General features: G+C 34.8%; 1 protein-coding gene across 1 annotated transcript; it reads right to left on the bottom strand.

Annotated features, from left to right (window-relative positions):
• Positions 1-7,987: 7,987 nt before the first annotated feature.
• LOC102606347 (probable sodium/metabolite cotransporter BASS1, chloroplastic) lies at positions 7,988-24,139 on the bottom strand. The gene is made up of 7 exons (XM_006338838.2): positions 23,718-24,139; positions 22,376-22,516; positions 18,834-18,989; positions 18,595-18,716; positions 18,286-18,447; positions 18,132-18,192; positions 7,988-8,346 (listed from the first exon to the last, which is right to left on the bottom strand). The coding sequence occupies exons 1-7, from the start codon at positions 24,075-24,077 to the stop codon at positions 8,158-8,160; spliced, it is 1,191 nt and encodes a 396-aa protein (XP_006338900.1). The 5' UTR covers positions 24,078-24,139; the 3' UTR covers positions 7,988-8,157.
• Positions 24,140-24,858: the final 719 nt, after the last annotated feature.

Genomic DNA, 24,858 nt, shown 5'->3' with positions numbered 1-24,858 from the left:
TATGCGATAGCCGCTTGACTATCCAAATATAGAATCATGGGACCCTTAGAATTCTTTGCAATACTCAAATGCTCAAAGAATCTCTTTAACCAAACAACTTCTTGTACTGCAGACGCACAAGCCACAAATTCAGATTCCATGGTTGAAAGAGCTGTGCAAGTTTGCTTCTTACTTTTCCATGAAATAGCACCACCATTTAGTAAGAAAGCATAACCAGATGTTGATTTTCTATCATCCCGGTCACCAGCCCAATCTGCATCAGTATAACCTCTTATGAATAAATCAAATCCACTATAACACAGTGTATGATTTGCAGTTCCTTTCAAGTATCGGAATATTCTCTTTACTGCTTTCCAATGATCTCTTCCAGGATTGGATTGATACCTGCTAACTAGACTTACGACATAACAAATGTATGGGCGAGTACATATCATAGCATACATCAAACTCCCGACAACACTAGAATAAGAAACTCGAGACATGTCTACCTTTTCTTTTTCAGTCTTTGGACACATTTCAAGGCTTAAAGTTTCACCCCTTGCTACAGGGGTATTCATGGATTTGCAACTATTCATTTGAAAACGTTCTAATATTTTCTTTATATAAGTTTCTTGAGATAAACTCAAAAAATTTCTTGGAACGATCTCTTTTGGATCTTAACACCCAATATATAGTCTGCTTCACCCATATCTTTCATATCAAACGATTTTTGAAAGCCATGACTTGACAGTTTTTCACATACTCCAAATTATTTCCAGCTAATAAAATATCATCTACGTAAAGAGAAAGAATTACAAAATTTCCATTGGACTTTTTCACATAGATGCAATGGTCTTCATCGATCATGGTGAAATCAAATGACATCACCTCCTTATGAAATCTTAAATATCACTGTCCTGAAGATTGCTTTAGGCCATAAATTAATCTTCTCAATTTACATACTTTCTTTTCTTGACCTTTAACAATGAAACCTACTGGTTGTTCCATGTAGATTTCCTCATTTAATTTTCCATTGAGAAAAGCGGTCTTCATATCTATTTGGTGTAATTCTAGATCTAAACGTGCAACAACAGCTAAAAGTAATCGTATGGAAGTAAACTTCACAACTGGTGAAAAGGTTTCCTCATAGTCTATTCCAACTTCTTGAGTAAAACCTTTTGCCACCAATCGTGCTTTGTGTCTTTCTATTAACCCATCCAATTTATGTTTAACTTTAAGAATCCATTTATTCCCAATAGTTTTATGTTCCTTAGGAATGTCAACTAGATCCCAGACTTCGTTGGTTTTCATGGACTCTAATTCTTCTTTCATCGCTTTTAACCATTCATACCTTTCAGGGCTCGATAAGGCCTCTGTTACAAAATTTGGTACATTCAATTCTGTAGGAGATACCAAGAAAACATAATTCTCAATCTCATAAGATCGTTTAGGTACACCTTTTCTTGTACTATTACGAATTTGAAGTTCAGTTTCCTCTATAAGATTTTGATTCATAACTCCCACTTGGATCATGAATCATTTCTTGATCCATACATAATCCTCAATCTCATAAGATCATTTAGGTACACCTTTTCTTGTACTCTTACGAATTTGAAGTTCGTTTCCTCTATAGAATTTTGGGATTCATAACTCCCACTTGGACCAGGAATAATTTCTTGATCCATTGAATTATCAAGTATGTTTGACAACATCATCTGATCTCCTGAATTCAACATTTCGTACAGAGGTTCGGGTTCATCTATTTCACCCTTGGGAAAATCATTTTCCAACAATCTAACTCTTGTGATACAATTTCAGTAATACTTCCATCCTCCAGTTCATCGATGAACACATACCCTTTGGAGCATTCAAAGTATCTTTTAAAGATACATTTCTTTCCTTTTGGACTTAGTTTACCAAACTCACCAAAAACGATCTTTAAGGTATGTTGCACAACCCCACGGTCGTAGATCATTCAGGTTTGTTTTATGACCAGTCCAAAGTTCATAAGGAGTGGAAGACACTGATTTAGAAGGCACTTTGTTCAATATATAAGCCGCAGTCAATATTGCATCTCTCCAGAAAGAGATAGACAAATTTGTTTGCGCCATCATTGATCTTGTCATGTCTAATAATGTTCTATTCCTTCTTTCAGCTACACCATGTTGTTGAGGTGTATAAGGAGTAGTTAATTGTCTGATAATACCCTTTTCCGTACATAATTCTTCAAATTTTTTTGACAAATATTCACGTCCTCTATCGGTTCTTAAAGCTTTTATGCTTTTATCTAATTGATTTTCAAATTCATTCAAATATCTTTTAAAACACTTAAGTGCTTCAGATTTATGAGAAATCAAATAGACATAATCAAAACGCGTGAAATCATCAATAAATATAATGAAATATGTAGCACCAGACCTTGCCCTTACATTCATTGGACCACAAATATTAGAATGAATTAATTGAAGTGGGAACTCAACTCTCTTAGCCTTTCCAAATGGTTTATGCGTAATCTTTCCAGCAAGACAATTTTCACAAGTTGGCATTTCAATTTTGGTGAAAGAACCTAAATGCCCTTCTTTTGCCAACCTATTCATTCGATCTTGCCCTATGTGACCTAATCTAGCATGCCATGTAATAATATCAACATCATTGTTACTTGAATAACATGCCATTACACAACGGTTAACATAATAGTCATAAGTTGAAGGATTACAATCTAATACGATAAAACGATCATAACGAAGTCCAAAACCATATAAAACATTATCTAGAGTTATTCTAACACCATTACGACTAAAAATAATTCAAAACCAACGTCTAAAAGAACAGACACAGACACTAAGTTTCGTCGAATCTCTGGAGTATATAGGACGTCATGCAACATCAAGGAACGGTCACCACGCAAGTCCACTTTGCAAGTGCCTATACCTTTGACTTCAAGCCTAGCATTATTTCCTACGTAGATCCACCTTGATTTAGATGAAATTCGATGAAACTCCACAAATGCCTCTCTATCTCGACTCACGTGGTCGGTGGATCCTGAGTCTACAATCCAAATAAGAAGTGCTCGAAACCATATGTTGCACTTTGAGATGCATTTCAAAATGCTACATTTTTGGCTCATTGCATTCAGGAGTGAAATTCCCCAACATTCGACAATTGTAACACTTCATTTTGCTCTTGTCTCTCTTCTTGAAAAATCATTTTCCTTTCTTGAAATTTGGATTTTTCTTTTTCTTAGAAGGTCTTTCTTCAGCCTCTTTATTTTTTCCATTCCTTTTCCAATTTTTCTTACGGTTGAAGCCTGAAGATTTTGTACCACTTGTTTCTGCCACAAAGGCATTTAGAAGCAGGTTTTAGCAGCACCAAGGTGCTCATCTTCAAGTTCAACATGGTTTGCAATCATCACAAAAGTTTTGATGCCATGATTATGGGTCAATTTAACCTTCAAGTTTTCCCCATTATTGTGAAGAGATCGAATTACTGCATGAACTTGTTGCTCATCTGGAAAAAAAACATGACCAACACTCTTGAGTTGAGTTACCATGTTTGACATCACCCTAAGGTGTTGTGCAGTATTACCTTCTTTTGGTTGATTCAATACATGGTTTATACCTCCCAGAGCATTTTTTCTCTTCCAGCATATACCGTATATTACGACTCCAGATGTCGTAATTATTACTAGGGGTGTTCACGGTTTGGTTTGGATAGGTTATTGGTCAAAATCAAAACCAAACCAACTTAATCGGTTTTAAAATTATCAAAACCAAACCAAACCAAATATAATATACATTTATCGGTTTGGTTATTTTTGGTTTTGGTTCGATTTGGTTCGGTTTTTGGTTATTAACCATACATAAAAATAAAAGAAACAATTCATTCAAAACGTGAAAAAAGTGACAACAATCCATTCAAAACAAAAAATAGTTAGAATGACTTAAATTACTAAACTTTCAATCACTAAATTTACTATCAATAAAGCTTTAAAATTCACTATATTGGCATAGAAGGAAGAGACAATAACATTTTCAGTCCCACAAAAAAATTGACATACACACTCATATACATGAAATCAATAAGATAAATGTTTCATCTTGGGCATTTTTGCTTTCAATAAGTAAATTATAAAGAAATTTTAATGAAAATATGTATAAGATCTTTAAAATTATTTATAAAAACAATATATTAAGTATGTATATTAATAAAATATATGTATATAATTCATCGGTTCGGTTCGGTTATTTCTTCAGAATATAATATATTATGTATGTATAATAATAAATTTTATGTATATAACTTGTTTGTTCGGTTCAGTTATTTCTTCGATTTTTTCCGAACAAAATCATAACCAAACCAAATACTATCAGTTCTTAACAATCTAAAACCAAACCAAACCAAAACCCAAATTAAATCGGTTCATTTAATCGGTTTGATTTGATTTTTCGATTTGAATCGGTTTTAATCCAAACCATGAACACCCCTAATTATTTCCATTAAGTTTTTCACTTTATTTAAGTCAGTAATAATACTTTTGATACCATGTTTGTTATTGACATATCTTTAGGCAAGAATTTTAACAATTATGCATGTGACATACACATTCAAGCAAATCAATTATCATAATGATGTCATAGTTGAATGTAAAATTGAAAAGACATGTAAGCATCCATCATCATCTACGAATCAAATATTTAACCAAAGTTTGAAATTAACTTCTTAATGTGTACACTTATTTATTTTAGACTATAACCACACAGATTTGTATGTCTGATAATTAAACACCATATTATATTGCACAATAGAATAATCATTCACTTATTCAATAAAATTAAACTTAAATATTCATATCAAAGCACAATAAAAGATGTTCATTGCATACTTTAATAAAAATTAAAATAATAAATAAAACTAATCTGATAAAATATGGAGTATGTGGATACACTTTGGGTGTAGCTTTACCCACTTAATCCTATCTTTTACATAGTACTTCCATAATTCTTCGTCATCCCCAATTTTGATTCTAACTTGATTAAGTTCATTCTTCCAGAATTCTGGCAAGGAATCATACAAAATAGCATATCCTTCACTATCTGTAATTTTGAGGGTGACTTTCATAAAGTTTCTCAAATTTCACGACAAAGTTCTGGAGAAATTCTATTAAGCATCCATGGGGATCCATCTTTAAAGAATTAAACTCTCTTAGATCTTTTTCTATTTGTCTCTGAATGACCCTTCCTTTTCTTAACATACTTTGAGAACTCCCACTTGGAGTAATTTGAATATGTTCCCGTTCAGCCATACCTGAAATGGGAACAAAATAAAATATGGTTAATACCATATAATGTGACAACATATGTCACAAATTTCTTATAATGTCAAGCAACTGTTTAAGGAATATAAGGACTATTCGAATACTCAAGAACAATAAGATCCTAAAAGAGGACATATAAAAATAAAATAAAAATTCAATTTTTTTTTTAGCCATTTGTTGAAAAAATTCATATCTTGCTCATTTTAAGTCGGTTTCCTTATTATAATATGTTTTCGGAAAGCTTAAAACGAGCAAATCATAGAAAAATAAGTTTCCACCCAAAAACTGCACAGCAAATTTCCAGATTGCTCTAGACAGATGCAGTTTTTCGGAAAACAGAAAAAAATATCCAATTTTTTTAATAATTCGTATCTCACTCGTTATAATTCCATTTTTCCATTATAATATGTTTTCAGAAAGCTAAGCACGAGCAGATTATGGAAAAAATAATTTCAACCCAAACATCGTACATTCTATTTTCAGATCGCTATTAAACAGAAGCAGTACTAAAAATAGAATTTCTTTCTTAGTAGGACAAGAAATCCTATCTATTTTATGATTGAAAATCAAATAGGATTCTGAATCCTATTTCACATAAAATCAATCCACATCTAAGCGTTATGAAAATTAACATCATTCAATTTTTTTCTATTCACTGATTTTAAAAGACATATAATCTATTTTATTTCTTATAAACATAGACAGTGAATTCTCAAGTACGCAACACATGATGGGATCATAAACAATGACTTTGATACCATTGAAGGAATATTAAGGTTATTCAACAACGAGATGTGTACCTTATAATTCGCAGTGGAAGTCATCGATCTGCTTCTTTGACAGGTTGGTGCTCAAGTCCGTCTTTGAATCACTAGGAAACAAAGATCTGATCACAAACTAGAAGTCTTCTTCTATGTGTTGATTTGATTTTTTTTCTCAGAAACACACTTCTTTGTTTTTTGACTGATTTTCAAACATTTTTCCTCTCTGTATTTTTTTACGTTTCCTCTCTCTGTTTTCACGTTTCACATTCCTTAGGAAAACACTCCCACTAGGAGTCTTTTAAGGAGAGGTTGAACAGTTACTTTGTAACTGTTCTGCCTTATCCTTTAAAAGGATTTATCCAATTAATTATTAATTAATTAATTTGGATAAGGCATGAAACATATTGGGTCGGGTCGGGTTGGTCCATATGGGCGATCCACGATCCAAAACTTACAGTAAATATGAGGAAAAAAGAAAAAAAAGTGTGAATGGAAAAAGAAAAAAAAAGTAAGAAAAAAATTTAATTTCTTACGGCTATATTATAAATTATTTTTTGTATTTGTAAAAAAAAATTGATTCATCTATGTCAAATTTTACAAAAAAAAATGAGTAGAAAAAAATTGACCGTCAAAATAATAAACTCAAAAAATAATTTTCTTTAAAATAAAAAATCCCACTACTTTCCGGTGTCCAAGTGTCAAGTCCCGAGGGCTTGTGTCCGCCGAAAGCTTCCTTTTTTCTTTTTAGTCTTTCCTTGCAATGAACCGAAGGTGAGAGGCAGAGCTCAGTCTCAAGGTCGAATTTAAAGTCACTAGTCAGTCCAACTATTGTGTAATTAGGGGTGTTCATGGTTAGATTTGGGTCGGTTATTGGTTAAAATAAAAATCAAACCAATTTAGTTGATTTTTAAATTTCAAAAACCAAATGAAAAAAATAACCGTCGGTTTGGTTCAGATTTTTTGGTTTTCTCAATAGACACATACACCTAATACATAAACAATCCACAAGAAAATTATTATGGATTCAATTAAGCAATACTAGAGTTATTATTACACGAATAAAGTGATTCAATTAAGAGAAAGTGTGACTATCTAATGTGACGTAGGGTAGGTCAAGATTGAGTAATAGATTTTGATGGACTTGGTCTTATGTTTTTAATAGTTGGGCTAAAATTAAATGTTGGGCTTGAAAAAAATGGTAAAGGTAAGACTTAGGTTAATTAAAATTTAACAAAATATTTATATTTTATTTATGAATAATATATAAATAATTATAAAATTTATATATATAATTTCTCAATTCGGATAGGTTGTTTTTGCAGTTTTCTTTTAGTAAAATCAAAACCTAACCAAATAGTATCGATTTTCAAATTTAAAACTTAACCTAACCAAACAACACCAAATTCGGTTTTTTTAATCGATTTGGTTTGGATTACAGTTCGTTTGATTTTTTAACCATAACCATGAACAACCCTATGTGTAATAGTAAGAGTATACGTGTCATTTTTGTAATAAAAGATATATTAGCTTTAAATCGCAAAGTTGCGAGATCAAACCCTTTTCAAAAAAAAAGAAGTAAATGTCAAGTGTAGTGTGCATCACTTTTTGAAATGCCGTTATTTCATAATTGTTTTTCCGTTCCATCTTGTTAGGAATTAATTTGAAACCTAAAGCAACAATGAAATTAATATCTTTAGAAACACACGGTACAATTGTGGGCTTAGAAATAGTTTAACTTTACTGTTTTAATTAGAAGATATTGTTTTAAGTGAATAAATCTTCTTAGGGGAAATTTCAAAAACCCGCAAGACTAGAAACATAATCAGGCTCCTTACTATTATACTTTTAATAAGTGGAATTACTATCCCACAAAATATAGCAAACAACAAATTAAACTTTACAGATAATGTATGTTTTCTGACCCCAAAAATAAAATAAAATAATGTATGAACTCTTCATATAATAATCAATGTAGATAAGCTAAATATGTCATGAACTTGTATTGAACTCAGTTGGACCAGAAATATAAACAGAGAGGAGCAAAGTTACAAAGCTGACGAAAATTGTACCAGAAGGAGAAAATGGTGACCATGAATCTTACTATGATTTATCAGTGGCTTCTGGAGTAATGTTTGAATCAGAAGGGTCAATATATCTCCAAAAGAAACCTAAAGTACTGCCCATTATGTTCATAATGACAGCTGATATTGCAGGAGGTAATGCAACCAATGGTGATGTGAAATGCGCGGTCGCTAAAACCACTCCCAAGGAGGAATTCTGCATGCCAACCTGCAAAACAATTCAAAAAGAAAGTTCAACAGCATTGCTGCATAGGTCACAGGAAAAATCAATTTAAGGAGCAGGGAAATGAAAACTAAATCTTTCTCAAAATATGTCTAATGAGGAATCATAAGTTTCTTATCCGTCTTTAAGGTTTTAGTTTTGAAATCAGCGAAAGTGTCCATACAGGTGCGGCAATATCAGGTACAAAAGGATGATGACTGCAGATAAATGTCAACATGAGTTAGCAAGTTTCCTTGTAGCAACTTATTGTTAAATATCGTAGTGCAAAATCTATTTTTCCAACAAAATAACTTCAAACAAATTTCATACAAATAATTAAATATACAATATGAAGTTAGATAAATTTCGGAAACAAAAAAAATCATATAATAACAAGATGAAAGGAAGAAGAGTCAAGTCCTCTGAATTCACAGAGTTTCCTTAAGGAAATTATTCCCCTCAAGTACATGAGGTTATGGAATATATCCTCCCAGGATAAAATGACTCACGACAAACAAATAGTGGTACCTCAAATTTGTTGTCCAGCGAACCACTCAATGGCTTGTAATCACACTTGAGGTTTTTGGAAAAGCAGAAACTTTTTTCTTACTATGTAGTGTTTTTCTTCTGGTAAACTTGTTTCAAAACTTATTTCAAAACTTCTGTCAATATCTGAGAAAGAATTAGATATTTATAGCCTATAGGTGAGCACAATGATTCATGCATGATATGTGAAAAGGTAGTCTAGAAATATGAAAGGTTGCATGAAAATACGAAATGTTGCATTCATCTGTCATGAGTATTCATGAATGGAATAACTCCATTCATACTTGCAACACTTTCACATTTTTAATTCACCAATCTTTATTCTATGTACCATTATCCATTCACACACTATACAATGAACCCAACAATCCCCCACATGAATGAGAATGGATATAACGCGAAAGATACATATACACGGACTAGTGTGTGATTACAAACAAAGACTAGTTGCATCAGGATAAGTGAGTTTCCCTTGGAACTTTCCGTATTGAACTTATATCGGATGCACTCGATCAATCGGTAGATGCGATATCTTTGAACCGTCGAACTTGAATGTACACCTAGACAATATAAGTCACACAACCAACCTTTTACCATCTATGGTTCTCACGGTTTTGTTCGTTTAAGCCATGAACACTTCCTGGTTTCATGAGAGCTTAGAGAATCGGCCTTTACTAGCATTCTCCTTGAAGCGGCTTCCACTTCACTCCCACGTAGGTGATTCCTAAATGTTTACTCCCGTAGAGAAACTATTTGGTCATGCCTTGCCAAACTTAGAAACCATTAAAAAGCTTCAATATAAGCTTTATCCTTGGTTACTAAACATTGTCTTCATCATGAGAATAGGTTAGATTATTTCACAATGTTGGACCGTCAAACACAACTTTGTTTGATCTCTTTGAACCTAGCTCTTGGGATCTCCAGTCTGCTAGGTAGAGTTACCATCATGCTTCACTTGTCCTAGGCCTTAAACCCATCCTCTTAGATGATCTTTCAACTCCCTCTCTAGTTAGGCCTTTTGTAAGTGGATCTAATACATTATCTTTTGACCTTACATAGTCAATTGTGATAATTTCACTAGAGAGTAGTTCTCTAACAGTATTATGTCTCCGTTTTATGTGACGAGATTTACCGTTATACATCATGCTCCCTGCCCTACCTATTGCAGCCTGACTATCACAATGTATGCATACATGTGCCAATGGTTTAGGCCAATACGAAATATCTTCCAAGAAATTTCGGAGCCATTCATGTTCACCGGCTTTATCTAAAGCGATAAATTTAGATTCCATAGTGGAGCGAGTAATACATGTCTGTTTGGATGATTTTCAAGAGATTGCTCCACCACCAAGAGTAAATACATATCCACTTGTGGATTTTACTTCATCTGATCCGGTGATCCAATTTGTATCACTATATCCTTCAATTACTGCTGGATATTTGTCATAATGCAAAGCAAAGTTTTGAGTATGTTTTAAATACCCTAAAACTCTCTTCAATGCCATCCAGTGAGTTTGATTGGGATTGCTCGTGTACCGACTCAACTTACTAATAGCACATGCTATATCTGGTCTTGTACAGTTCATGATATACATCAAACTTCCCAACACTCTCGCATAGTCCAATTGTGAGTCACTTTCACCTTTATTCTTTCGAAGTGCAAAACTCACGTCTATTGGAGTCTTGACAATATTGAAATCCAATTACTTGAACTTGTCAAGTACCTTTTCAATATAATGAGACTGTGACAAAGCCAAACCTTGTGTAGTTCGAAGAATTTTTATTCCCAATATAACATCTGCCACTCCAAGGTCTTTCATTTCAAAATACTAGTAAGCATTTGCTTAGTAGCATTTATGTCAGCTAAGTCTCTACTGATGATTAGCATATCATCCACATACAAACAAACAATGACCTTATGATTTGGAGCGTCTTTAATGTAAACACATTTGTCACACTCATTAATCTTAAATCCGTTTGCCAACATTGTTTGGTCAAACTTTGCATGCCACTGTTTGGGTGCTTGTTTCAGTCCATAAAGTGACTTCACAAGTTTGCACACTTTTCTTTCTTTACCAGGAACCACAAACCCCTCGGGTTGTTCCATGTAAATTTCTTCCTCTAACTCACCATTTAAAAAAGCTGTTTTTACATCCATTTGATGGATTTCAAGATCATATATTGCTGCTAATAGTGCAACCAACACCCGAATAGATGTAATCCTTGTCACTGGTGAGTATGTATCAAAGTAATCAAGACCTTCCTTTTGTTTGAAGCCTTTGACTACAAGTCTTGCCTTGTACTTGTCAATAGTACCATCAACCTTCATTTTCTTTTTAAAGATCCATTTTGATCCGAAAGGCTTATTTCCCGGAGGAAGATCAATCAATTCCCAAGTATGGTTATTCAAGATTGATTCAATCTCACCATTGACAGCTTCTTTCCAAAAAGATGAATCCGCAGAGGACATTGCTTCTTGGAAGGTTTGAGGCTCATTATCAATGAGAAATGTTACAAAATCTGATCCGAAGGAAGTAGCAATCCTTTGACACTTACTACGCCTTGGATTTTCTTCATTTTATATATTTTCTTTTGGTTCATCTTAAGGTCATTTAGACCCCCCACTAGACTCTTCATGTCTAGCTTTATACGGGTAAATGTGTTCAAAGAATTCAGCATTATTTGATTCAATTACCGTATTGTCATGAATATCCGGATGTTCAGATTTATGAACCAAAAATCGACATGCCTTACTATTTATAGCATATACAATAAACACACAGTCCATAGTCTTTGGTCCTATTTTCAACCTTTTGGGTATAGGAACTTGAACTTTTGCTAGACACCCCACACTTTGAAATATTTCAAGTTGGGTTTCTTTCCTTTCCATTTTTCATACGGAATAGATTGTGTCTTGCTATGGGGCACTCTATTGAGTATTCGATTTGCTGTAAGGATAATTCCCCCCACAAGTTTTGTGGTAAACCTGAACTTATAAGTAAAACATTCATCATTTCCTTCAAACTTCGATTTTTTCTTTCTGCAATCCCATTGGATTGTGGTGAATAAAGGGCAGTCGTTTGATGGATAATTCCATTTTCCAAACATATTTCCGCAAATGGAGATTCATATTCTCCACCCTTATCACTTCTTATTATTTTTATCTTTTTATCCAACTGAATTTCAACTTCAGTTTTGTATTGCCTAAATGCTTCAATTGCTTCATGCTCACTCGATAGCAAATAAACATAACAATATCTAGTGCAATCATCAAGAAAAGTTATGAAATACTTTTTTCCACCACGCGTTGGTGTTGATTTCATATCACAAATGTCTGTGTGAATCAAATCTAAAGGATTGGAATTCCTTTCAACAGATTTATAAGGATGCTTAGCAAACTTAACTTCCACACATATTTGACATTGTGTTTTATTGCACTCAAAATTAGGCAATACTGTCAAACTAATCAGTTTTTGCAAGGTCTTATAATTGACATGTCCCAAGCGTTCATGCCATAAACCACTCGACTCGAGCAATATTCATTGCACCAATTTTCGATGTCGTATGAGCCATGACTTCAATTTCATTAGTCATTTTGCTCAAATTTGACAAGTACACTTAGTGTCTTCAAATAAAGATCTTTATTTCCAGTTTGTTTCTAGTTTAATGATGAAGTTTATAACTCTCAATCGTTAACCGAATGAACTTTGACTTTCTGACGAACTTTTTAGGTTCTCCAAGTCAGTATCAAGTTCAAACAGAGCATAAAACCACAAAGGTTTTAATCTCCAGAAACCAATTATAAATAAAGTATTGTCATATATTTCTTCAGATTTAAAACATTAAAGTTCCAATAAACAATTACACAATAAGATAATCATAATTTCCTTAGGATTGTTAAGTATCGTAGTGCAAAATCTATTTTTCCACCAAAATAACTTCAAACAAATTTCATACAAATAATGAAATATACAATATGAAGTTAAATAAATTTCGGAAACAAAAAAATCATATAATAACAAGATGAGCAACAAAGAAAACAACGGATATCGAGGTTTACAAGGAAAGGGTACGAGAAAAGGACAACAGTCACATGGCTAGTGGAAGTGGCCCCCCTGAGCACACTTTAAATCTGAATAAAACACAAGCCCATCTCACACAACTTTTGGGCCTTTCTAGCAAGCCCAAAACTGCTATGTTCACTGAGCCTTTTTCTGATTTCATCAACTCAAATTGGGGAGAAGCAAAACATCCTTTTAATCACTCTATAATGGATTAGGAACTGAGAAAACACATGCAAATGGAAGAAGGAGAACCAAAAACCAGAAATCAGAGAATCGAGGAGGCTCAGGCAGAGGACATGACTCAAGAAGAAGATAGCATAGCTTTTGAAGGGGAGACAAATAGTTACTGTATGAGCGGGGGAGATTCTTCCTTTCTAGAAAGTTTTGAGAATCAGCTGGTCACTTACAATGAACCAGAACCATTGAGCATCGAAGAAAATCTCACGGAAGAGATGATAGAGACAAGGGCTACAATCTGGGTACACCTTAATGTGATCAAATTAGGGCAAGCCTTTGGAGCAACTATCAAGGGATGTGCAAAAGAGGCTTATGCTTTGTGCGTGAAGCTAGATCAAAAGAGATATTTAGAGAGACATGCAGGAAAGGGTAAATCCTCAAATAACAACAATAACACAATTCCAAAAGAAAGAGGGGGGTGGTAAGGAATCTGATTATTCAATGGAGTGCAGATGTGTATATTTGGGTAGAAACAAAGTTAGGGGGAAATATAGATAGACTCATACATGGTATCTGGGAACAATAGATGGGTGGGAGAGATACATTTAGAGGCAGATGGTAGCGGGGGGGGGGGGGTAATTATTTTATGGGACATGAGAGTTTGGAAAGGGGAAATGGTAGAACATGGCAACCAAAGCATAACTTGTAAAATGTCTGGGGAAAATTCTGATTTTTTTTTGGTTTGTAACAACAGTGTATGTTGATTGTAAAAGAGTGGAAAGAAGAGAGTTATGGGGGAAGCTATATTCAGCGGGGGGAAGGTGTGCAGGACCTTGGGTGGTGGGAGGTGATTTTAATGTAATCAGATACCCCAATGAAAGAACAAACTGTTTCAGAATAAATGGAGCAATGTTTGAGTTCTCTAAATGCATTGAAGAGATGGAGCTTGTGGATCCTCCTTTATTTGGAGGATCTTATACTTGGAGAAGGGGGCAGAATCATAGAAGTGCCTCAAGAATCGATAGATTCTTATACTCTTTATCATGGGAAGAGCAGTTTACTCTCATCAAACAGGCAGTATTACCAAAGATAGGATCCGACCACAACCCAATCATGCTATCTTGTGGAGAGCTGAACTTTAAGAAAAAATACTTCAAATTTGAAAGTTGGTGGCTGAGGGTAGAAGGGTTCAAAGAAAAGGTACAACAATGGTAGGGAGCTTTTGTTGTTAAGGGGAGGCCTGACTATATTTTAGCTGAGAAACTGAAGATGCTAAAAGAAAAGTTAAAAGAGTGGAGAAGAAACAACAGGGGCAACTGGAAACAAAGAAAGGGTGACATTTTAAACCAGCTTGCAGCTTTGGAAGAAATCTAGGAACAAAGAGCTCTCACAGATGATAAGGCAATGCAAAAATCAAATTTGGCTTTAGAGTTTGAAGAAGTTGCAAGAAATGAGGAGATAGCTTGGAGACAAAGATCAAGAATACAATGGTTGAAACAGGGAGACAAAAATACAAAATACTTCCATAGGATAGCTACAGCTCACAAAAGGGTAAACTCCATAGATAACTTGAAGGTGGATGGTATGGAGGTGACAGATGCAGAGGAGATCAAAGAAGCTATTCAAAATTACTACAAGAACCTGTATAAGGAGGCAGAAGAGTGGAGGCCAGAATTAATGTTACATGAAGCTACAAGGATATCTGCAGAAGAACAGGAGGAGCTACAAAGACAATTTGAAGAGGATGAAATCTTAGAAGGCATTAAATTGTGTGCTATGAAGAAGGCACCATGGCCGGATGGATTCCCTATGTCCTTTTATTTGGCTTTCTGGGAACTTATAAAGGAGGACATCTTAAAGACTCTCCAATATTTTTATGAATATCAGAAGTTTGAGAAAAGCTTCAATGCAACATTCATAGCCTTGATCCCAAAGAAGGTTGGAGCTTCAAAGTTGAAAGATTTTAGACCTATAAGTCTCATAGGTGGAATATATAAGATTGTGGCAAAGATACTGGCTGAAAGACTCAGGAAGGTGGTTAACAATTTAGTTAACAAGCATCAGATGGCATTTATAAAAGGAAGATAGATCATGGATGCATCCCTAATTGCTAGTGAGTGTGTGGACTCAAGACTTAGAAGGCCAGAAGCAGGTGTCATGTGTAAGCTAGACATAGAAAAAGCCTATGATCATGTCAACTGGAGATTCTTGTTGAATACTCTCAGCCAAATGGGCTTTGGTGAGAAATGGTTGAAATGGATTGACTTTTGCATTAAAACTGTCAAGTTCTCTGTTTTGGTGAATGGTGAACCTGTAGGTGTTTTTGGTTCTAAAAGGGGTCTTAGACAAGGTGACCCTCTGTCTCCTTTCCTTTTCCTGTTTATACTAGCAATGGAGGGATTTGATAGCATGATGAGGATAGCATTACAAAATAGATGGATTAAAGGGTTTGAGATAGGAAATAGCAGAGGGGAAATAATGGAGGTATGTCACCTACAGTATGCAGATGACACAGTGATGTTTTGTGAGCCAAAGGTTGAACAGATAGGTTACATCAGAATGATTTTGACTATTTTTGAAGCTTCTTCTTGCTTGAAAGTTAACTGGGGAAAAACTAGTTTGTTCCCGATAAAAGAGGTGCCAAATATCCAAAATCTTGTAATCATTTTAGGGTGCAAAGTTGAAAATATGCCAACTACATACCTTGGTATACCTCTGGGCAGTGAACACAAGGCAGGGGAAATTTGGGATGGTATACTAGAGAAAACTGAAAAAAATTGGCTAGGTGGAAGGCGCAGTACATATCACTAGGAGGGAGGCTCATCCTTATCAACTCTGTTCTTGATGCACTTCTTACGTATGTAATGTCTCTATTTCCCATACCTCCCAAAGTTATGAAAAAGCTGGACATACTTAGGAGGGATTTTCTGTGGCATGGCTGTAAAGAGGGCAAAGGATATAAACTAGTCAATTGGCAGACAACAATGCACAGTAGAGAACAAGGTGGCTTGGGCATCAAAAATCTGAGAGCACAGAACAATAGTTTATTGATGAAATGGCTCAGGAGATACAATGGGGAGGATCATGCATTATGGAGGGAGGAAATTAGAAACAAGTTTGGTGAACTCAACCCATGGTGTACCAAATGTAAGCACTAATACTTATGGAGTTGGAGTCTGGAAGACCATTAGAGCTCTATGGCCCAAACTGGGCGAGAACGTGCAGAAGAGAGTTGGAGATGGGAAAAGAATAAAATTCTAGAATGATGCTTGGAAGGAGCAAAGTCCATTAATGGAGATTTTTCCAGACCTGTTTATTCCAAGCAACAACCCAGATGGCACCATTTATGATATGTGGAGTGCACAGGGATGGAACTTATTCTTTAGGAGATTGCTAAATGACTGGGAGATCATAGAGTAGCCGATTTGCTAAATAGGATTGATGATTTCAATGGCACTACTGCTGAACCAGATACATTAAGATGGAAACACAATATTGATGGGTAATTCTCTGTTAAAAGGGTTTATAAAATGGAAGAAAGGGTATAGTGTAGAGGGCAACCAAAAATATGGAGAAACTTATAGAATAGTCCATCCCCAACCAAGGTAAAATGCTTTACTTGGTTGGTGGTTAAAAGAACATGCCTGACACAAGAAGTTTTGAAGAAAAAGGGGCCATCATAGTTTCCAGGTGCTTCTTATGCAATGAGACAAATGAAACAAACAATCATCTATTTTTGCACTGCACCTTTACAGCACAACTTTGGTCTCTATTTCTCAACATAACAAAGACAAGCTAGACTATGCCGGAGCATACTGCAGATTTGCTTAGTTGCTGGATGAAAAGAGGAGGCAGCAAAAGTCAAAAGAAGTGGTGAAGGATCATCCCACAATGCATCTGGTGGATAGTTTGGAGAGAGAGAAATGGGAGGTGTTATGAAGATAGATCCAATTCCATCTAGAAAGTTAAATGGAATTGTATAATATCTTTCTAACTTTTGGTGTAAAGAAGTAGGTTTAGAGGATATAGATCAGTTTGTAGATTTATTAAGACCTCTGTAAGTATCTTGTTTTCTAGTTGCTGTTTTTTTTATCTAACACTTTTTGTATGGTGTCCAGCATGTCCTTAATGCTGAGGAATACACATTTACAAGTTTCAATAAAAAAAGAAGAGTCAAGTCCTTTGAATTCACAGAGTTTCCTTAAGGAAATTATTCCCCTCAAGTACCCGAGGTTATGGAATATATCCTCCCAGGATAAAATGACTCACGACAAACAAATAGTGGTACGTCAAATTTTTTGTCCAGCGAACCACTCAATGGCTTGTAATCACACTTGAAGTTTTTGGAAAAATAGAAACTTTTTTCTTATTATGTAGTGTTTTTCTTCTTGTAAACTTGTTTCAAAACTTATGTCAAAAACTTATTTCAAAACTTATGTCAATATCTGAGAAAGAATCAGATATTTATAGCGTATAGGTGAGCACAATGATTCATGCATGATATGCGAAAAGGTAGCCTAGAAATACGAAAGGTTGCATGAAAATACGAAATGTTGCATTCATCTGTCATGAGTATTCATGAATGGAATAACTCTATTCATACTTGCAGCACTTTCATATTTTTAATTCACCAATCTTTATTCTATGTACCATTATCCATTCACACGTTATAAAATGAACCCAACACTTGTGTCATGTCAAAAAATTGATTATGCCCTCAGAACTTGAAGCCATCGTCTACCTTTCTGAATATAATATTTCATATTTGCCTCAATGGAAAATGCTCTATTTCAGATGACAAAACATTAAATATTACAACCTCCATTGCTAACTAAATGTCGGCATGACTAAACGGTGCAATATCTGCTGACTCTTAAATAACTCATACACAGAAAGGTTCAAAAGTTGTAACATACAAATATCTACATAGATTAAACTTATCTAGACTAAAAATTCCAAGCACAGGGAGGTTTTATCCCATTAGGTGAATAATCAAGTACGTACCTCGATGGATATGGCACGTCTCTGAGGTTCAGCAAGACCGACTAAGGTGGCTGACAGGTACCTGCCAAAGGTCCTTATCACAATACAATTCCTATGGGATTCTGAAATCAGGGACAAATTTAACTGAGTGTAACAAAAAGGGGTATGTTCTTACCCTACAAAGAATCCAGCAAAATGCAACAAAAGCACAGCAACCACTACAGCCCCAAATTCACTTGCGAATATTGCTTTAACCCGATTAAATAGCGATAAATCAGAGGAAACTGACAAACCAACCATTGAAGATCTCAGACGAACAACATTTTCTGAAAATACACTGATATAAGAGAGAAAAGAATTAGGAAATAAAGAAACAAAAAAATGACAGTTGAGAGCAACAAGCATCAAGGTGATAATTTATTTTTTTGAAATTGGTAACTGTCAAGCATAAAGGTGATAATGACAAAGTTTCAACATCTGAAACCTGCAAGCAAGAAGTGATGAAGTTAAGACTGCTAGAAGGGGAGCGAACGGTGCAACAACTGTCACTGCTCTTGGAAATTTTCTCTGCAGATAAGAACCTAGGAGAATCGGAGCAACCACCACCTACAAAGAGTATCACGAAAAGTTTTTTCAAAATAAATCACTGAAAAACAGATACAACTTATTTGATGAATCAAAATGTAAGAATTGTAGAAAACAATACATTGAAAACAAACTAACTTGTAGCGTGATGATGGAAAGCTTAATCGCATCCACAGGAACATATGTGCCTGCCAGAATCATTGTCAAAAGGGGAGTGAGAACAACTGCTCCAAGTGTGGTACACAGTGTCATCACTACTGATAAAGGTACATCTCCTTGTGCAATTAAGGTTACCTGTAATACTATCAGAAAGTAAAAATGAACTTTGCAGTAAACCTATGGATTTTCTGTTCCGTAGACTATGTTATCTGAATGTATAAGAGTAAATTCAAACATTATATTTTTCCATTAATCTAACAATTCTTGGGCATGTTGATAAGGATATTATTGTAAATATAATTTAAAGAGTTATGTACTCGTAATTGCCTTATAAATAGCACACGTTCAGGCCCTTGCTATTCACGCAGGCCTTGGTTTATTTTCTCCAATCTCTCTGTAACTTAAACTTCAACTTGGTATCAAGAGCACCATGGTTTCCCAAACTACTTCCGATACAACTTCTTCCCCTTTTATCTCTATATCTCCTAAAAACAAGTCTATAACTTCTCCTAGGACTCTAACTTCCTCATGTTCAAATAATCAGTTTTCTCAACCAGCTACCCACGTACATGTTGTACGCAGTTCTCCTATTTTATCTCCAACGCCTTCTCTTGTGCATAATTCACGTATTCTAACTACTCTTCCTTTATCTCCACAAAATCAGCAACCTCTTTCTCGTGACACTACCTCCACTACAGATCCTGTTATGCGTCATTCTCGCCAAAATATATCATCTTCTTCTAATCTAATTTCTTCTCTAGCTTTAGATCCTAATCACTCAGATAGCCGTCCCATGTCATGGTTACTCGTTTGATGAACGGATCACTAAAGCCACGTGTTTTCCCCTTACTTATTGTCTCTATTTCCACTGCTCCGGTTGAGCCAACATGCTTCATACAAGCATCCAAAGACTCTAAGTGGCTTAATGCAATGAGTGAAGAGTTTAATGCTCTCGTCCAAAATCATACATGGACATTAGTTCCTCCACCTCCCAATGTGAATATAGTAGGAAATAAATGGGTATATCAGATTAAGTATGGTCCTACTGGCTCTATAGACCGCTTCAAAGCTTGTTTGGTTGCACAGGGCTTTTCTCAACTGCCAGGTTTAGATTATACAGAAACTTTTGCTCCTGTGATCAAGTTAAGCACTGTTCGTGTAGTGTTATCTTTGGCTCTTCTTAATAATTGGTGTATGCATCAATTAGATGTATCCAAAGGTTTTGAACATTATGATTATCCACAACATGTGTGTAAGCTAAGTCGTGCCATTTATGGGTTGAAACAATCACCTAGAGCGTGGTTTACTCGACTTGCAACTTATCTTTTGGACCTTGGTTTTAAGAAATCTACTTCCGATCACAGCATGTTCACTTTTCGACAGGACAGTTCTACTTTGATACTTCTTATTTATGTTGATGACATTGTTGTTTTTGGATCCTCACAGTGGCTTGTTTATGATTTTATTGAATCCATGAAAGCTGAATTTGCAATGAAAGATCTTGGTTCCCTTCATTACTTTTTAGGTGTGGAGATAGTTCACAATACTGCTGGGGCTCTTCTCCTGCAACGGAAATATATATCGGACCATTTGCATCAATTTGATTTGGCCAAAGTTAAGCCTGTCAAAACTCCTCTTTATAGTAAGCTTGATTGGCATTCTGTGGACACTCAACTTCTTGATGATCCTTCGCTGTATCGTCAAATGGTCGGCAGTCTTCAATATTTATCCTTCACACGCCCGTATGTACAATATGCTGTGAATATGGCTTCCCAATTCTGCATCAACCTCGTCTTATTCATCTTCAAGCCGTTAAGCGAATCTTCCGCTATCTTAAAGGCACTCCTGCTCATGGGTGACCTTACGGTTTCTCATGTTCCCACATCACAACAGCTTGCAGATGTTTTTACAAAAGGTGTCAAAGGTGTCTCTGTTACAAAATTCAAGGAGTTTCGGTGACAATCTTCATGTTCTTTTCTCCACTTCAGATTGAGGGAGGGTGATAAGGATATTATTGGAAATATAATTTAAAGAGTTATGTAATTGTAATTGCCTTACAAATAGCACACGTTCAGGCCCTTGTGAATAGCCCTTGCTATTCACAGAGGCCTTGGTTTATTTTCTTCAATCTCTTTGTAACTTAAACTTCAACTCATGTTATAAAATTGTTGCAATCAAATGACCAAAAATTCCAGACTGTAGGTGCTCTAACTGAAATTAAGCTTTAGCAAGAAGGGAAGGAATGTGGTAACAGAAAACGGACAATGCTTCTAAGGGTCTTGATATGTGATAAATGCCGAAGAAAAAAGCACCATATTTTCAATACATATTTCCAATTTTATCATATGGCAATTTGCCAGTCATGACACCATACCATGTGAGAATTCACTCTTTTATTCTAAAGATGGTCAATATCCTCTCTCCTTATCTTTTCAGGTTTTCTTTTTGCTATGGGTTCTGTAATGCTGCTAAAATGATTTACTATTAACCGGGGCATCAAAAGTCAATTTTTTTTGTTTATTTTCCTAAAAAGCAAGGTTGAGAGATCTAATACTTTAAGACGGCAGATTGGCAAAGCTAATTCAAATGATATCGTTAATTGCACTGTACTATCAAACTATATACCTCAATCATTTACTAGGTACCCATCTAGTGGTGCAACAACAACAACAACATGCCTAGTGAAATCCCAGAAGTGGACTCTGGGGAGGGTAGTGTGTACACAGACCTTACCCACCTAGTGGTGCAGCAAGTTAAAAAGCCAAACTAAGCACATGCATGTACATAATAAAGTTCGCGGTTGTCTCTGTCCTTTACCACTAGCTTAGGACTGATTATGTTTAACGGCAGTAAATTTGACTATAAAGGTACAGATCCAAAGCGGCACATGTGATGCAACACAACGGAAAATCATCTGCAAGATGTTAAGCATAAAGTGATGAAAGGGAGAAAAATGAGAAACTAATCATAAAGGACATGCTTTTACCAAGTTAAAATGGTGCCAAAACAAGGAAACACTCTATATATGTATACATAGATGTATTTGTAGGTTTGAGAGTAACTCAACTAGTTTAGTCCGATCTAAATAGAATCGAACCTAAAAGTTATATAACAAAACACTAAAACTCCATCAATGGAGATATATTATAGGTTAAGTTGGTTATTCATTGTTATTTGTTGAGGCCCAAGGGCGTAAACTAAATGTAGATCTAGGATCACTGTCAATTTCTATTCATCAGAATCAGTTAGAGCAATGCTGGTTCATGCAAGATTAACCAATATTCTGAAACCACATGAAAGAAGTAGAAGAAAGCTATCTTTAGCACTCTGCTCAATGGAAATTCATGACAGATAGATTCAGATTTACACAATCAGGGATTGAAAGATCTGTAAGGTTTGCAAAAATGTGTGCATTTCCTACTGAAATTCATGCCTTAACAATTTAAACGCGTTTTTAAAAGAAATTAAGCCTGATGTACTAGCTTAATAAGGATAATAACACAGGAGAGAGTCATTCTTACCACATTGGATGCAGTACCCCCAGGGCAACAAGCAAGCAATATTAGACCAACGGAAACTGAAGGAGAAAGAGCCAAATATTTGCTAACTATCACTCCAAAGGCTGGCATAATTGTATATTGAGCAGCACAACCAAAAAGAATCTGAAAGATGGAAGAACATAGATTTTCAGCCCACATAGTTATACTTTGTTTCAATCTTTTGAAACTTAGCATAGAAAATATCCCTTTCATTTTCGTTAGTCTTTCAACGAGAAGTGGGAATCATATTTCAGACATTATGATTGGAAGGGAGTAATAATCACCCAAAGAATAGGAAAAAGATCGTAATATCTACAACTACAAGGAGCATAACAGAAGGCGCAAGATTACTTAATGGACAGGTAAAGAATTCTATTTTTCGTTTTTTTTGAATTTAGTGCTTGGAGCATAGTCAATTAACGGTTTACTCTTCTGCTCATTGATATCCTTCTTATATGACTGGACCACTCTCTAGCAACATATGAATAAAATTCAACTAAATATAAGCAATAGGATGTGTTTGTAACAATTATTGAAGTCATTCAGTGACATTAATTGTGTAATAGCAATCTTAAGAACAAATTGGAATAACTGAGTAGCAAGTTAGAAGTATTACTTTTAAGTGCAGTAAATTAAACACTTAGAAAAATGGCAGGAAAATCTTCGCCGTCCTGGCCAACATTTACATGTTAAATTATTCAATCAGAATCAAAAACAATTCTAGCACCCAAGTATGTGACTTTTGAAGTGGGTGAAAATCATAAGAGACCAGCTCGGTGAAAGTTTGCACTACCTACACAATGCAGGAGCAACATGACACTGAATTTCATCAATATATAAGAGCCTGTTTACAGCTTATAAGGCAAAACTTGTGACTTTTAACTTTTTTTGTTATTTTGGCTTAAAAAAAGTTATACATAAATATATCATTTAACTTGACTTCAAATGACATTTATATCCTCCAACTTTGGATGTGCATAAATAGACACTTAAATTTGTATAAAATGAACAAGTAGACACACATGTCCGACGTGACATAATATACATAGAACGCCACATAAGGTACAAAATTGCCATATTGATATAGGAGGACATATAGAACAAATGTGTCTATTTGTTCAATTTTATACAAATTTAAGTGTATATTTGTGCACACCCAAAATTGTGATTTTTACAGACTGAAGTCAAGTTAAGGGTTTTGTATATCATTATTCAAATGCTACAAGAGTGGTTAAAAGTTAAAACACTTCAAATAAGCCGAACCAAAAATAATTGGACAACAATTAAATTCTCAATGGAAGGAGAGGAAGAGGCATAAACTCACAGAAAGAGGCTTTTGCAAGAACAAGTTAAGCAAATCTTTGAGCTCCAAAGTGAGACCCATTGCTAACATTATAAAGCCAAGAGCTAAACTATATGAAGTTGGACCTGCATTAACAAACCATGAAAAAGTGGATGGTCTCAAACAAGCAACAACTCCGCCAACAGTTACATAGACAGAGTAAAGACTAGCAGCAGTTGATATCCATTCTTCCCATCTAGATTTCGCTGCCACATGAAGACGACTATGAGAATTTTCTTCAACACAATTGACACGCAACTTAGACATTTTTGGCCTTGATGAAATCATGGGTTTATTAAAGGGGTATGAAGTGAGTGGAGAGAAGCAAAGAGATAGCGCCATTCTTCTATTGAACCAACAGTCCAAGCTTTTCTCAATAATTGGCAGATTCTTCTGATTTTAATAGTTGATGTACATGAGAAAATTAAATGAAAGCCTCAATTAAGTTTGAGTTTTGTTTTTGGTGATACTTTGACCAAGAAATTGTCAAATTACTTTAAAATGTAATTAAGTAAATTTGGGACTAAATTAACATTTTCAAAATTCTCTTATCTTTTATAAAATACAAAAAAACACTTTATTTTTCAACTTTTATAATTCTATCCAAGCCATTTAAAAAGAAAAAAAAAATAGAATTTTCTCTTCTTCTTTTCCCAACGTTCTCTCTTCTCTTCTTTTTCTTCCTTGGAAAATTCGAAAATCCGACTATCAAAACAAATATTCTCCCCATTATTTTCCTCCTTATCTCCGACCGTAAGTCTCTCCTCTTTCTGAATTGAAGATCGTGTTCGACTTAAAATGGGTAAATCATTTTTTTTTGAAAGATTTTACAATTTTCGAACAATACATTCTTGATACTAAGTTTTTTTCTTGGGTTAGTGAACAATAAATCGTTCTATAGATGTGAAAATTGACTAATGGTGTAATGGTACCTATTATTTTTGAAAGAAAATCAACAAACCCAAAAAAACCCTAATTTTGAGGAAATGTATATGTATTGTTAGTATTCAGTGAAAAGTTATTTTTTGTTGCTTCGGTTGTTCTTTTTGTGACCATTTTGTTCATATGATTTTAGAAATAGAGTCTTGTTAAGTTGTCCAACATATATTTCATTTGTTGAAAG

The sequence above is a fragment of the Solanum tuberosum genome, unplaced genomic scaffold, assembly GCF_000226075.1.
Source record: "Solanum tuberosum cultivar DM 1-3 516 R44 unplaced genomic scaffold, SolTub_3.0 scf00007, whole genome shotgun sequence".
Lineage (NCBI taxonomy): Eukaryota > Viridiplantae > Streptophyta > Magnoliopsida > Solanales > Solanaceae > Solanum > Solanum tuberosum.
Note: the sequence above shows the minus strand (reverse complement) of the source record. Positions and strands in the feature narration are given on the sequence as shown.

Excerpts from the sequence above, each read along its gene's own strand:
- LOC102606347 (XM_006338838.2), bottom strand. The coding sequence starts at position 24,077 with ATGGCGCTATCTCTTTGCTTCTCTCCACTCACTTCATACCCCTTTAAT. Across the intron at positions 18,717-18,833 it reads TTTCCATCATCACGCTACAA|GTGGTGGTTGCTCCGATTCT; the intron begins GTTAGTTTGTTT and ends TACTCTTTGTAG. Across the intron at positions 8,347-18,131 it reads GACGTGCCATATCCATCGAG|GTTGGCATGCAGAATTCCTC; the intron begins GTACGTACTTGA and ends ATTGTTTTGCAG.